This window comes from Globicephala melas, chromosome 15 (assembly GCF_963455315.2).
Source record: "Globicephala melas chromosome 15, mGloMel1.2, whole genome shotgun sequence".
Lineage (NCBI taxonomy): Eukaryota > Metazoa > Chordata > Mammalia > Artiodactyla > Delphinidae > Globicephala > Globicephala melas.
The window spans coordinates 1,734,823-1,750,124 of record NC_083328.1 but is presented as its reverse complement, the minus strand read 5'-3'; the positions used below and the strand labels follow the sequence as shown (position 1 = coordinate 1,750,124).

General features: G+C 63.9%; 1 protein-coding gene across 1 annotated transcript in view; it reads left to right on the top strand.

The window, feature by feature from the left end:
• Positions 1–12,384, top strand: part of IQCE (IQ motif containing E) — an 80,616-nt gene extending 68,232 nt beyond the window's left edge. The window contains 10 exon segments of the mRNA XM_060284273.2: positions 151–246; positions 411–483; positions 756–831; positions 1,923–1,978; positions 2,723–2,815; positions 3,459–3,551; positions 4,178–4,314; positions 5,954–6,127; positions 6,711–6,786; positions 9,158–12,384. Coding sequence (XP_060140256.1) covers positions 151–246; positions 411–483; positions 756–831; positions 1,923–1,978; positions 2,723–2,815; positions 3,459–3,551; positions 4,178–4,314; positions 5,954–6,127; positions 6,711–6,786; positions 9,158–9,232 — 949 coding nt within the window. The 3' untranslated portion in view covers positions 9,233–12,384.
• Positions 12,385–15,302: the final 2,918 nt, after the last annotated feature.

The window sequence follows — 15,302 nt, the reverse complement described above, 5'->3', positions numbered from 1 at the left end:
TACGTTGCAAGAGTGAGGGCAGCCTCCACATCCCAGAACTGCCTGTGGAAGCTCCTCTGGGCTGTTTGCCTGGCTCCGCCCCAGCACCCCCTTTCTGCCGCCCTGGGATTGGGCCCCCGTGCCCGGCCCATGTGTGCGCTGTGCCCCCAGGTGGCTGGGCTACTTGGGCCTGCTGCTGTTCGACGTGGCCATCTGCCTCCTGGTACTGGTCGGCCTCATCCGCAGCTCCAAGGGGATCCTGGTCGGGTGAGTCTGTGGGCCCTCAGGGCAGGGGGAGGGGGTGGGGCACCTGCAGCGCCATGTCCCCCGAGTCAGCCCTGTCCCACCCTCCTGTCTGTGGGTCCAGCCTGGCACGGGGTGCAGCCCTCATCCCGGCCTGGAGGGTGCTGACTGACTCTCTTTGCCCCAAGGGTCTGCCTGCTGGGGGTCCTGGCCCTAATCATCAGCTGGGGCGCACTGGGCTTGGAGCTGGCCGTGTCTGTGGTAGGTGATGGAGAGCACAGGTGGTCCCCGTCTGCTGGCCAAGCACGGGGGGTGGGGTGGGGGATGCCACACTCATCACCCCTCCCCTCTTCCCCTGGGGGCCTGTCGCGGGCACACGGCCCGTCAGTCCCCGCCGCCCGCAGACTCACGCCACCTTCCTGAGCCAAATGCAGACCCTGGGGGACCAGGCTCCACCCCTGAGAGCTGAGGGGTCTGGGGCGGGGGGACGCCCAGCTCAGTCATCCCATCCTCCTTGCCTGCACCCACCCCAGGGCTCCAGCGACTTCTGCGTGGACCCCGACACCTACGTGACCAGGATGGTGGAGGAGCACTCGGTGCTGAGCGGGGGTGAGTCTGCAGTTGTGTCCCAGCAGTCCCAGCCACACGTGAGTGCCAGCTGCCGCCTGCAGGGCCACAGGCCATCTGGGTCAGGCCTTGCGCTGGCTCCGTTGACAGGTGGCGAAAGTCAAGCGTGGGGCTTCCTTATGTTTCCGACATAAGTTCCGCAGGAACCCAGATCTTGGCGGCCAAGTATGGGTGCGGCGCGGAGAGGCTGCCCTGGGCCGTGATGGACCTCACTCCTGGCCCACGTCGTGCACTGGATCCCAGAGAGCCGCCAAGAAGGGACCAGAGAGCACAGGGCGGGGGTGGGGGGGCAGGTGTTAGGCAGTTGGGGTCCCAGGCTTCTTCCCCAGCTCTGGCTGGGCTTGAAAGATCTTAGGTTTTCAAAATCAGAATTATAAGTGAATCCCCATCTCTGAACGTTGGACACTGAATCAACACCTGTTTTAATGGGGATGAGCAGGCCACCTGCACGCTCCGGCTTCATGCCCCCCCTTTTTGGGGTGACATTCTGGCCTAAGAACTGTTCTGCCCAACTGGCCTGGGAGCAGATGCCCGCCCAGGTGACCTCTGACTCCTTGCCCACCCCCAGTGCCCTGTCTGCTGCTCCCCAGGGAGGGGAGATACGAGGCCGCCCCCCAAGAGAGAACTGTGCACATTTCAGGAACATGGCTCAGAGGAGAAGGGCCTGGGCCCTGGCCCCAGGCTCCCTGGAGACCATGTGCCCCCTCACACCTGCACGCTCACAGATACAGACAGGTGCACACGTGTAAATGTGCACACGTGCAGACGTGCGCATAGACACCCACGTGTGCAGACATACACGTGTCCACAGATACACCTACACACACGACACGCAGACACAGCCGCACACATGCAGATAGGTGCGCGCACACGTGTACGTGCACACGTGCAGATACTGGCATACACATAAATATATACAAGCAAGCACACGTGTGTCTAGCATACATGCAGGCGTGGAGACACCCATATACACGTATACACAAACACGCACGTGTAGACATACATCACATGCAGACGCACACAGCACACGCGGACGGCTGGAGTGGCTCAGCCGCCCTGACCTCTCTCCACAGACATCCTTCAGTACTACCTGGCCTGCTCACCCCGTGCCGCCAACCCCTTCCAGCAGGTGAGAGCTCGGCTGCTCCGGCCCCGCAGAGCATCTGGTCCCCTGGCCCCTGCCCCCAGGTGCCCGCAGACCACGAGGCCCACTCTCACACCTCGTCGGGCCCCTGGGGCCCCAGGAGCTGTCGGGGGGCAGTTGGGCGAACGCCACGCTGACATTGCTAACTGCCCCCGGGGTTACCACCCTGACAACCTCAGCGCAAGCCTTTTGGGGTGGCCTGCTTAATGCCCTCGCATCCCTGGGACTCCTTTCATTTCTCAGGCTGCCCCAGCCATCCCTATAGGGCAAAGCCGATTGTCTGGCGGGTGTGGGAGGAGCCCAGGGAAGCCCCATGGAAGCAGGGGTCCTGTGCCTGCTCTGTGGAATACCTGGATGGATGTTGTCATGATGGAATTTGAAGGGAAGCCATGTAGCCCACTGCCTGTCATTCCACATAACTGTGTGGCCCTCTGGGGTCCTCAGCACTGTTTATCTGCTCTAAAGACGCTGTATTTTCACTGTGTTGCCTCTGGGGTGTGTGGTCATCTGGGGGGCCAAGAAGAGGTGTCCCACAGGCCCACAGAGCAGACTGCCGGGCACAGCCATCCCACCCCATGAGCTCGTGGCCTCACAGGCTGGACGCCCCTTGGGCCGGCAGAAGCCAAGGGCACTGGAGCTGGCCTGCGCCGCGTGTGGGTGGGGCCCTCGGGGAGGGAGAGACAGCTGCCCCCACCCCCGCTGGAATCAGCCGGCCTCTCTGTGGAGCAGAAGCTGTCGGGCAGCCACAAGGCTCTGGTGGAGATGCAGGACGTGGTGGCTGAGCTCCTGAAGACCGTCCCGCGGGAGCACCCGGCCGCCAAGGTGAGGGGTTGTGGGTGTGGTCAGTGGAGCCAGTGGGATCCCTCTTCGCATCACGAAAGGGAGGTGGGGTGCAGACACTGCTCAGGCTGCCTCCTGCGGGACCCTGCTGGGGGGTCTGGCCTTCTCTGCCACCTGCCATCCTTCCCCTCATGTCCCCGAGGATTTTTGGTAGGTTTTACAATGCAGACACACACACACACACACACATACACTGTAGGACCAGTCTCACTCTGCACAGAGTATCTTGGACAGTGTTTTGTCCTTTAAGATATTCTGAAAATTTCCATTGTCTTAAACTGTTCCTTGAAACGTGATTTTTGAAAGAACCAGGCCCGTGTCAGGGGACACGCGGGCGTTTGCTGTTTCTCCTGTTACAACGAAGGCCCCGCCCTGGTGGCCACGTGGGCAGGTGCTGTGCGTCCGTCTCCTCGCTGTCCCCCTCACGTCTTCAGCAGCCCCCTGAGACCAGGGCACAGACTTGGGGGTCCCCCTTTTTCAAAGCCAAGGGTCCTCAGGGCCTGTGCCAGGACTGTGGGGGTCAAGGGGGTCTCGACGGCAGGGTGTGGGGTGGAGGGAGGCCTGTGGCAGGCTCAGGACCCTTTCCGGAACATTGTGCTGACCTTGTGTGGTCCACGCCCTCCAGGACCCCCTGCTCCGTGTCCAGGAGGTGCTGAACGGCACGGAGGTGAACCTGCAGCACCTCACCGCCTTGGTGGACTGCCGCAGCCTGCACCTGGTGAGAGCCATCTCCTAGGGCCGGCCCATGGCTGGGCAGGCACGGGAGCGGCAGGGAGCAGTGGGGAACAGCTAGGGGCAGAGTAAGGGGAGGGGGAGTGGCAAGGGGAGGGGGAGTGGCTAGGGGAGGGGTGGGGGAGGGGAGCGGGTAGGTGAGGGAGGGGGAGCAGCTAGGCAAGGGCAGGGGGAGGGGAGCGGCTAGGTGGGGGAGGGGAGCAGCTAGGAGGGGTGGGGGGCAGGGGAGGGGAGCGGCTAGGTGGGGGAGGGGAGCGGCTAGGGGGAGCGTGGGGGAGGAGGCGGGGAGCAGTCACAGGGCCTCTGCCCAGCCTCGAGTGGGGGCGGTGCAGGCTGCTGGGGGCTACCTGTGCACAGTTCATCTCACCCTGTGCGTCCCCGTCTCTCTCTCTTTCTCTCTCTCTCTCTCTCTCTCTGTCTCTCTCTCTCTCTGTCTCTCTCTCTCTCTCTCTGTCTTTCTCTCTCTCTCCACCTCTCTCTCTCTCTCTCTCCCCCCCTCTCTCTGTCTCTCTTTCTCCACCTCTCTCTCTCTCTCTCCCCCTCTCTGTCTCTCTCTCTCTCTCCCCACCTCTCTCTCTCTCTCTGTCTGTGTCCCCGTCCGCCTGCCCTCAGGACTACGTGCAGGCCCTCACAGGCTTCTGCTACGATGGCGTCGAGGGCCTCATCTACCTGGCCCTCTTCTCCTTTGTCACAGCCCTCATGTTCAGCTCCATCGTCTGCAGTGTCCCACACACCTGGCAGCAGAAGAGGTGAGGGGCTCAGGGAGGTCCTGGAACCTGCCCCAGGCCACACAGCAGCTGGGGCCGTGTCTTCTGGACACCCCATGTCATAGCTAGGAGACAGGCAGGAAGGCCTCCTCACCTCTTGACACTCCCGGGGCCTCTGTAGCAACAGCCCAGAGGCGGTCCTGGTCCAGGCGACACTCGAGTCCGGAGCAGGCAGGGGGAACCGGGGTGCCCTGCCTGCTGCTGCTGGCTCTGTGCCCACAGCCCTCCCCACTTCTGACTGACTGGGCTCAGGATGTCTCATCCGTCCCCCCACCCCTGGGTGCAGGTGTGCAGTGCTGTTGATGGGGGAGACCAGCTGACTGGGGGACTCAGAGCTTCTGCAGGGAGTGCCCCACACGGCCCTGGCCTCCGGGGCCCCCTCAGCTGGGTGACCAGGGTGGCAGCTACCTCCCATGGGCCACTGTGTCTTTATCTTTGAAGTAGTGGTCCTGGTGGCCCCTGCCTCAGTCTCCGTAGTCAGTGCTGGATTGAGTGGTGCACGGGTGTGCCAGGCCCGCCATCCTCGAGCCCCTGTGCTGTGTCTCCCACTTGGGCTGTGGCTGTTTCTTGGCGGCCCACCTTGCCTGGCAAGTAACCCAGCTCAGATCGCTTCCTTTCGTCTGCATTTCTACTCTACTATTTTCTGTTGGGTTGGTGTTGCTGCTGGCGGTGGCAGTAATGGTGACGATGGTGCTAGTCACGGTGGTGCTGGAGGTGGTGTGGTGATTGTGATGCTGAGGATGGGGAGAATGGTGATGACAGTGGTTCTCATGGGAGTGGTGATGGGGGCGGTCGTAAAGATGGCAGCTGTAGGGGAGTGGCTGAGAGCACATCCCTGGAACCTCATGGCCTGGATTCAGGTCCTAGCTGTACCCTTGCTCATTGGGTGACCATAGGCAAGTCACTTAACCACTCTGGGCCTCAGACTCCCTGCCTGTAGGATGGGGGTTAGAAGAGTACAAGCTCTTAGCGTGACGTGAGCCCTAGATGAACCGCCGCACGCAAGCGCTTGGCCCTGGGCTTGGCTGGGAATTGGCACTTGGTCAGTTGCTGCTGCGACCCCACTTGTCTCACTACGAGGGGCACGGCGGAGGGACCCTCTGCTCAAGGCCACCCAGCCGGTGGTGGGGAGGTGGGACGTGAGCCCAGGCCTGGCTGGCCTGTACCCTCACCACCAGGCAGCCCAGTCCCAAGTCCCGTCCAGACCAGGCAGCGTGTGAGGCACCACACACCGGAGCACCAGAGGCCTGGCCCACGGCTCCCTGGGCTCGCCCTGCAGCGGCCTGGCTGGAGTGGCGGGCAGGGAGCCAGAGGGCGGCGGAGTCTGGAGGACTGGGCTCTGGCCTCCCGGGGCGGGCTGGGATGGCAGGCACCTGGCCCTCTGTGCTCCCCCAGGAGGGGCCCTGTCCCTTTTTTTTAATAGACAGTTGGTGTCCGTGTGCACAGGCGGAGGTGCGGGTTCCTTGGTGTCCCCGGGCGACTTACCCACAGTCCCGTTGTGGGTAGGTGACAGAACCAGGATTGGAAGCAGCTGTGTCTGCACAAGAGCTGAGCCCCTGTGGGTCTTGTGGCTGGCTGCCTCACGCCAGGGCCTGAAGCTCTGCTGGGTCCCTCCCTGCAGGGGCCCTGATGAGGATGGGGGGGAGGAGGCCGCCCCAGGGCCGAGGCCGGCACACGACAGCCTCTACCGCGTCCACATGCCCAGCTTGTACAGCTGCGGCAGCAGCTATGGCAGCGAGACCAGCATCCCGGCCGCAGCACACACTGTCAGCAACGCCCCGGTCACCGAGTACATGTGAGTGAGGCGTGCTGGGAGCGGGCGGGGCAGCCCAGGTTGGGACGGCAGCCCCGAGCCCTGGGATGGGCTGCCTGGGACTCTGTGGCCGGCACGCACGGCTGCCGTGGCTTGGAGTGGGGACGCAGCCCCACCGCAGGGAGCAGGGACTTGAGCTGATGCAGTGGGGAGGGGTGGGGCCTCGGATGGCGGAGGGGCCTTCCCGGGGGCCGTCCGGGCTCTGGGTGGGCTTGGCCTGCTGCTCCCACATGCCTGGGTCGAGGCCACGGGGAGGCCACTCTGTCAGATGGAGCGTCTGGTTTCATGCAGGGAATGACGTTGCCAAGGGCCCTGGGCCTGGCCACGTGGTGGGCAGGCAGCCGGCGGGGCCGGGCTGAGGCTGGCCGGTGGCCACCATGGGCCTGCTCGGAGCCCTTCACTGTGTGCCGGGCTCCCGGGACCCCAGGCCCTTGCTGGCAGGCAGTATGCAGAGTGGTGGGGAAGATGCGTGGAGTCCTGCTAGCTCCAGGACGGGCCCCGTTGGCCCAGGGCTGGGACTGCCATGGCCAGTGGGCACTCACAGCCCCCCTTCCTCTCACCTCAGGAGTCAGAATGCCAATTTCCAGAATCCCCGCTGTGAGAACACCCCTCTCATCGGGCGCGAGTCCCCGCCGCCTTCAGTAAGTCTTGGGGCCGGAGGGTGGGTAGGGGCCCCGCCCCGCCGCCTCGTGTCTGCTGTGGTCTTCACAGGCAGTGCAGGCCCTGAGTGTGGGTCCCAGCCAGGGCTCTCAGGCAGGCATCTGGCCTGTGTAGACGGGGCTGGGTGAGCTCACAAGCTTCTGCGAGGGCCCTTGCATCTCTTCCCACCCCAGCCCTGCTTCCTCTTCTTTTCCTTCTTCAACTTCCTGGACTCAAGCCAGGTCTCGTCTCCTGGCTCTTCCATCTGTGCCTGGTGTCCCCTCTGGTCTTGGGAATGAGACACAGAAAGGGGACAGGGTGGGAAAGGAGCTTGTAGAGAGGCCGGGGCCCCTGGAGGGCTTCCTGGAGGTGGTGGGCCTCAGGGAACAGGGCTAGAGAGGCTGAGGGCCACCTTGCTTCAGAAATACCCGCCTGCGCGTGGGGCGGCCCCGTCATGCCCTGCAGCACAGAGCAGGCCTGGGGTGCCCTGGCCCAGGCTGTGCGGGTTCTCAGGCCGTGTCATGCTCGGGCCACCCTCCTGTCAGCACTCTGGTCTGCACCCCAGGCCTGCTGTGGGCCGGCCCTCACCCTGGCGTTGAGGCCCCCCTCTCTCTCTCTTTTTCCTGCACTCCCACCCCGGGCCCTCCTAGCGCTATCTGGCTGCCCTGGACTCTGGCGGCCACACGGGTTGGCAGTTTAAGCCCATGAACAGTGCCTGAACGCTGTGGTGGCTGTGTCCTCAGAGTGACAGGTACTGACCCACCTGGGTCCCCTGCCCTGCACCGCCTGCGCACCCACACCTCCGTGCCTCACACCCTTTGCTCACCGCTAGCCCATCGCCAGCGCTGGCTCATCAGACAGGGCCCAGCGCTGTCTTGGCTCAGCGCCCACGGGGCCAGCTTGCGGCAGTGCAGGTGGGCGGGCTTTGTGGCCCCTAGCCCAGCCACAGAGACCCTGGCCCTGGGCTGTCACCCTCGCATCAGGGGCAGTGAGCCCCTGCACAGAGCCCCCTCCTCACCCCTGGCCCAGCTGCAGCTGGCCCCTGCCCATCCGTCACCTCCCAGCGAGTCGGCCACCCAAACCCGTGTGCGCGTGCACACCTGTGCCTGGCGCCCTGGGGTGCGGCCAGCAGGCCCGGCCCTCGAAGGGCCGCCCCACGTGTCTGGAAGTGCACACAGCCGCGTGCAGAGGGGCACAAAGCCGCTGCGGCCGTCACACCGCGCTACGCACCTGCTCGGGCTCGTCAGCGGTCTGGGCTGCTGCCCACCGCCCCCCAGCCCGTGCTGCACGTCCGTGGAATGACATGGCTCCCAGTGCCCGCCCATCCTCCTCCCAGCTCGCCTTCGTGGCCGCTGACGGGCGCTCACAACCTTCCCCCTTCCAGGAATCCTGGGAGGGCTCTCGGGGCCCAGGGAGATCGTCTGTCCTGATCTGCACACTGCGGTGTGTGGCCTCGGGTTCGGAGCCCCCAGGGATTGCTGGGGGCATGTGGCTGCGGGGTCAGCCTGCCAGGCTCCTTCCCGCTGGCAACCTTGGCACGTGCCTTGGCTTTTGTCCCCCGGATGGGCGTGTGGCCCCTTGCACACTGCTTGGTTTTAGCACACGTCTCTTCCACGTGTGTTCGTTGTGAGCACACGTGCACATGCATGTGTATCAAGTGAGGCCTCCATGCTTCAGGTTGGACAAGAGTGGCCGAGATGTGCTGGCTGTCCCCGTCCCCAGCTGCCTCTGTCCCTGCGTCCATGACCCACAAGGAGCCCCCAGTTTGGTTCCCATCTGAGTGGGTGGCAGCATCACCCCCAGCCTGAGGGGCCTTGGTGGCTTCGGGGTCCTCCCCAGGGGTGACGGGGCAGAGCCGCTGTGGAGGCTTCTCCCTCCTGTGACCTGTGGTGTCCGCCACTCTGGGCCCTTGGGCACAGCCTGAGCCCACACACTCCTCCTGGCCGCCCAGCCAGGATCCCGCAGGGGGAGGAGGACCCGTGCCGGGTGCAGTGGGGAGCCTCCAAGCTCTGGTTCTTGCCGGGGCAGAGTGCTGCCTGGCCTGATGCCACACGCCCAAGTCGGGAGCAGGGGCTGCTGTGCTCATCTCACTGGGAGAGGATGCTGGTCCCCGTCCGGAGCCTGGGGAGTGGGCGGCCAGACCTCTGCCCCCCGGGGCTGTCACTGCCCCCAGCCCCGGCCAGGGCTCAGGAGTCCAGGCCCTGGACCAGCTGGCCCCTCCCAGAACCCCTTCTCCCAGGGCTCTGTCAGCTGTGCCGCCACGTGGTCCTGCCCCATCCCACCCCGGGGTGCTCCGGCACACCCCATGGAGGCCCTGCCCTGCTGTGCCCAGTGCCCGCTGACCCCCTGCCCCCTCCCCTTGTCTCCCTGCAGTACACTTCCAGCATGAGAGCGAAGTACCTCGCCACGAGCCAGCCTCGCCCCAACTCCAGCAGCAGCGGGCACTAGACCGCCCGACAGCCACCCGCCCCACGTGCCAATCGCCCCACTCCTCCCCGGGCCGGCCTTGCTGCTTACACCCGCGGCTGCCTGCCGCACCCTCCGCACCCACCCCGGGCCTGCTGCCGGCGCGCTGTGGCCACTCGCCCCCCCTCCTCCCCTTCCTGCAGGGGTGTGGAGATGCCCGGCAGGCTCCTGCTGGTGGCGACGCAGGGGCTCTGGGCCCGCACCCTCTCCTTGGCTCACACGCCTGGACACCTGGGGGTGCTGCCAGCGACGCCCGGGCCCTCCTGGCCCCCAGCCCCGTGCCCCTCTGCCTCCGAGGATTCGGGGATTTGCAGAGCCCTGCGCTGGGCCAGATGTGTCGTGCTGGTGCTGTCCCTGCGGACCCCTGCCGTCTCCTCGCCTGGCAGCTGCCCCGCCCCACCCCTCCCACAGCTCTGATGCCTCTCTGCCCCTTCGATGCTTCTGTGCCTCACCTCTTAGTTCGTAGGCAGCGCGGTGCTCCCTGTGTGCTGGGCGTCTGGAGGGACGGCCGTGTGGACCCACCCGCCTGCTTGTCTCCCGCGCGTGGAGACCCTCTTGTGGCGCCTTCACATGCCTCTGCAGCAGCTATAACTCCTTCCTTCCCTCGCCCCCCACCCCACCCCACCCCAGGCTCTCTGCATCGGGTCCCCACTTTCTCTGCTTCCCTCCCAGCAGCGCTCTCTCCCTCAGCACCCACCCCGCCTGTGGCACCCAGCCCTCCCCAGCGGCAGGAGACAGCGGGTGCCACGCGGAGCCCAGGCTGCTCATCGAGTGCTGGCCGCCCTCTTGGTGCCAAGACCCCTCCCCCACCCCAGAGGCTTGACAGCTTCATCCGGTTCATTCCTTGCACTAACCACATTTGTCATCTCTAGGGCAGGCGGGGTGGCGGGCCGAGTGGCACCCCCTTTTCGGTTCCCTTTCCATCCAGGACAGGCACAGTGTCCCAGAGCCGGCCGGGGGGCTGGACCCGAGCTGGCTGTGAATGTGCCCTTGGCCCCTGCCGCCCCTCTTGGGACTAACCACTGACCTCACTCCAGCCTCCGAGAGAAAACACCCCTGGCCAACCCAAAGCCCGCGAGTGTGACGCCGAGTCCAGGCCGGAGCTGAGTCCCAGGATAGCCAGCTGGGAGTCGGGCTGGAGGAGGTGTTTCTTCTCGTGGTGCTGCTGGGGGGTGTCGAAGATCGAGAGGCAGCCCAAGGGCCTGGAGACCCTCCCTGGGCAGGCGCTGCGCCAGGGGACCGTGTCCTCAGGAATGAATGTCCCTTGGGCTGTAGGACTGAGGTCCCTGTGGCCTCAGTCTCCCTACCTGTGAAGCGGGAACAAGGCTTCCCTAAGGTGCTTTTGGCGTAGTGTACAATGTTTGCTGTGTTTCCTGCCGCAGATGGGGGTGTTACCCCCAGATCAAGTTGGAAAGTCCCCTGCCGGTCCCAGCCCTGCCCAGCCAGCCTGAAGCAAGAGAGGCCAGGTGCAGCCTCTGCCCTGTGTCAGTCCAGGGGCAGCAGAGAGCCACTTGGCAGCCACACGAGGCCCCAGGCCGGGGCAGACAGCAGCCGGCCCGGCAGTTTACAGACATGGGGGGCTCTTTCTCCCAGAGCGGCAGGGCACCCCTTCCCCAGGGTGGCCTGGAAGAGGCCACCTTCCTCTGTGATCCCTTCTTTGTGCTGGTATCTGGGACCAAAAGCATGGGTGGGCCTGGGACTAGGTCACATCTCCCCCGTTCCTGGGGCAGCCTCTGCCCTGGACGGGGTTGGGGGAGTGAGTAGGCAAACACGGGGGTGCTCCAGGTGGGCCTAAGGGCCCGCAGCCTCGCATCTGAGCCTTCGCACACGGCCAAACCTCACTGAAAGGCACCTTGTGCTCCAGGCCCCCCACTGTACACACACACACCACACACACATATACATACATACAGATATATGGCGGTACCACAGCCCAACCGACAAGTTTTTCTGGGCTTCACCGCCTGGGCGGAACATTCCCGCGCGGCCTCGGATCAGAGGGGTGGCGTCGGGCTGTGCTGCCTGGGGCGCCGCTCGGAAGCACAAACGGCCGCCCGGCCCGCGAGGCCGAAATGTGAATGTACATAGCGTGAGAGCCGGGCGCCGGGAACCTGCGCCGCTCGGAGCCCCTCCGTGCGTGCATCGTGTGCGTGTCTGCCCGCCCATCTGACTCCGCCCAGTTCCTTCTACTCACTGAGGCGGAAGAAAGGAAAACGGGGGAGGTTAAAAGGGGTGCAAGACCAAGCCTCGGTCCTGGAGGGGGAGCGCATCTCGCCCTTGGTTTTCTTTTTGCTGTTTAATTTCAGGCCGTTTCCTAACCCGCCCCGTCCCGGTGACTTACCCTCGTCCGCTCCCACCCCTGCACCTGTGGTTCTTGCCCCTCGCAGGCCCTGCAGCATCTTGGGCAGTGGTCCTCTACCACGTGGATGGGAGGGAGACGCCCCGAGGCCCCTGACGGGCTAGGCGGGCAGGAGGGGTTCCAGTCCGGTCGCTCGCCGATGGGGCTCCTTGTGTAGGCGCACGCTTCCCCCAGCTCCCCTGGCCTGGTGTAGGGCCTGATCGGAAGCCCTGATCCTATATGCCCCTCCACGCCCGCCCCATCTCACTATGCAATCCCAGTCCAAGCTCCATTCCCTCCGTACCCCAGGACCCCCGCCCCGGCCGGGAGGGGTGCGTGGGTGACAGCCCTAAATGGGGGGACGAGCGGGGACCAGGGCCTCTTGGGCGGTTTTGTTTTGTTTTTTTTTTAACCATAATGGTTGTGTGCCGTACCACTTTATATTTGTTACATATATCTCTCGAAGTAATTTTGTTAAAACTCCCCCTCCCAGGCTTCTCTCCTGGCCCTTGCATTCCACCCACAAGGTGATTTCGCGTCCTGAGCGGGGAACTGAGGCCTGAACCGCTTGGCATTCTCCAACTTCCGTAGGGCCATGGCTGTATGTTGCTGTCGCTGTGTTTCTGGGTTTTTTTGTTTGTTTTTGTTTTTTTAACTGGGTTTGGGGTTTGATTTTTATTTCTCTGGGGGCTTTATTTTTCTTGGCAAATACTAAAAATCTCGTCAATGTAATTTCTGTGGTTTCTATTCAGCTTGGGTTTCATGTTTTAAAATAAACAAATTTTAAAAAACAGGCCTCTTTCCCTGAGTTGTTTTGGCTCCCGCCCAAGTCTGTGGGCAGGGCGGCCACGTGCCGGGAGCCACTAGAGCCTGGGCGACCCTGATGGGCGGGGTCTCGCGGGAGAGGGGGCCTGGTGGGGCGGGGCCTGGTGGGCGGGGCGGGGCGTCAGGTGTGCAGAGCGGCTGGCGCTGGGAGCGGTGGTCTCGACGGCTTGAAAGCCTCATTTGCAATCTGGGCTTGCGCTGGAGGGGCCTGAGGAGACGCGGATTCCTGTGAGGAGGGCCCCGTCTCTAGCCAGCAGGAGAGGTGACAGACCTGGCCCTGGGCAGGGCTGTTGGAGCGGGTCAGAGAGGCCAAATGGGAGGATGGTGTGTCTCCAGGAGGAGCATCTCCTGAGTCCCCACTGTAACCCGAGGCGGGGTTCCCAGTGCTTCCCCGGGCGCCTCGCTGCCCACTGGCCTCGCTGGAGTCCTTACCAGTGGTCTGAGCAGCAACTCAACCGCCTCCTGCCGAGGTAGGAAGGATCATTATTGTTCTCATTTGAGAAGTGGGCTGGGAAGGCGCCGTGTCGTCGGAGGCCACATAACCCAGCACGTCACCCTGGGTGGCAGGAGACATACCGCCCACCTCGCAGGGAGACCCTTAGGACCCGTGAGATGGGGGGAGGCACGTTAGCCCGGGAGAGTGTTGGTCTTGCATGCCAGGTGCACAGGTGGGCGAGGGAGCTGCGAGGCCCGGTGGAAGACACCAGGCTCCCGTGGCATTGCTGGCGCCGAGGTTCCTGGCTCTCGGCGCTATGAGTGCCTGGGTTGGCGGGGGCACAGGGCGGAGCTTCTGCCTCCAGCACACACCAGCAGCCTGGTCCAGTGGTTTCCGTTTTGACTTGGCTTCTGGGGGAGGGGGCCCAGGATACATAAGCTCTGATGGGGGGCTGCTAAGCACCCAGGAGTGGAGGCATCTGGGGCTCCGTGCTTCTGCGGTGCCATGTGGGGACAGCGTGAATTGTCTCTCGTCTTAGGTTTAGCTGCCAAGCAGAAGAATCGTGCTATAGCTGGAGGGGGCGTGGCCCAGAGAAGTGCGCGCGCGCGCGTGTGTGTGTGTGTGTGTGTGTGTTTAAGGTGGGGAAATAACAGCATGCTGTGAAGGCTGATGGTAATGGTCCCGTAAGCAGCGGAAATGGCTGCAGCAGGGAAGACGAAGAGTCCGTTGGGGGAGTGATGGTCCTGAATCACCTGGAGGGGCTGGGACCTAGGTCACAGTGGAGGGGCCGGCCATAAACAGGACTGCGGTCCCTCCTGCTGGCCCGGTGATGAGAGCATATGTGCGGCTTGGGGCTGGGGTGGCAGAAGGTCTTATGAAGTAGAGAGGAGGCTGGAGAGGAAGCGGGGTGCCATGGGAGAGCCAGGGGCAGGGGCAGTGGGCCTCCCCAAGGGCCCCTGAGGCGCTTGGTCTGGAACTCAGGTGAGACTCACCAGGTGGGAAGGCAGTCCCTCCAGCCACCCAGGTGTGGGTAGTGAGCGGGCAGAGGGCCGGATGCAACAGGTCAGAGACTACGGGCTTGGCCAAGAGAAGATGTGGAAGCAAGAGAGGCCAAGGGAGGTGAAGGCGACTTCAAGGGCATGACTGGACCCTGGGATTTCAGCCAGGGGAGGACAAGCCCTTGAGGGGTGAGGGATCTGGGGTCCAGTGGGGGTCAGGAAATAGGAGGGAGTGAGCTGGAAAGATATGAGGTGGAGACAGAGTGGGATGCCATGGGGTAGGCAAAGTGTGAGGAGTGACTGTGGAGGGGCGACCAAGGCGGGGGCGGGGCAGGTTGTTGGGGGGCAGGTTGAGGGGATGCCAAGGGTGTGGGAAGGGTCACTGACACCAAGTCACCAGGAGCAGTGTGGGAGAAAGTGGCCCCCAGGACGAGGGGGCCTGTGGATACCCACATGGGGGAAGGGGCAGCAGATGTTGTGATCCTGTTGGGGGAGGGGGCAGGGGGCCGGGGAGAAGGGTCTGCAGGTGGCCGCAGGAGCATCTCCAGGAGTGAGGTGTGAGGAGGGCATATGCCCGGCAGGGGGCGCTGAGTCCGCAGAGGACGAGAAGCTACGGGCAGGGCCAGACGGACCCTGTTGGAAGACCCGCCTGGAGTCCTAGATGGGCTGGGGCGGCCCAGGAATCTGCATTCCCAGCAAGTTGCCAGTGACCGCCGGCTGCTGATCTGGGGCTCAGCTGTGACTACCACGTTCAAACAGGAAGTGAGCGATCACTTGGCAAGGATCTGGGGATTTCACTGGGATGAGCCAGGAGGAGATGTGGCCAGCCCTGCATCAGAGCCAGGGGACAGGACAGTGACATGGGTGGCCTGCGGTGGCCTGCAGCATCCGGCTCAAGCCTGCCTCTTGACATCACACATACCGCACCAACAAAATATTGGTAATAACCAATAGATTCCAAATATTGGTAATATACCAACTATTGGTAATAACCAAAGATTCATGATGTGAACTTTTAAGAGCAAGCAAGGGGCTGCAGAGACGGTCTCCCCTCCCTGTCACTCGGGGGCTGCACCCCTAGATCCGTGTGGGGTCCCGGGAAAGGTGGATTCGGGCTGGGAGAGGAACCACCAGCTCTGGCCACCAGGCGGTGCCCAAAGACTATGGTGGGTTATACACGGGGGGGGGGGCCTGAGGCCTGGGCAGGGGCAGTAGGGGGCATATGCGGAGGGAAGCAGCCACAGCTCTGAGCCCCCAAATTCAGCAACCTCCAGGGGCCAAGACGAGGAGCCCCCTGGGCCCTGGGCCCCTCCTAGCTCTGGACCACTTAAGTGCCTTCTGTGTGCCCAGCCCTAGGCTCAGAAAGGACTTGGGGAAGGGGTCACCTCCAAGAACATTTGGCAAAGTTGGGCCTGAGGTGGCAGCAGGACCGGCCAGTTGGTCTGGCAGACGAAA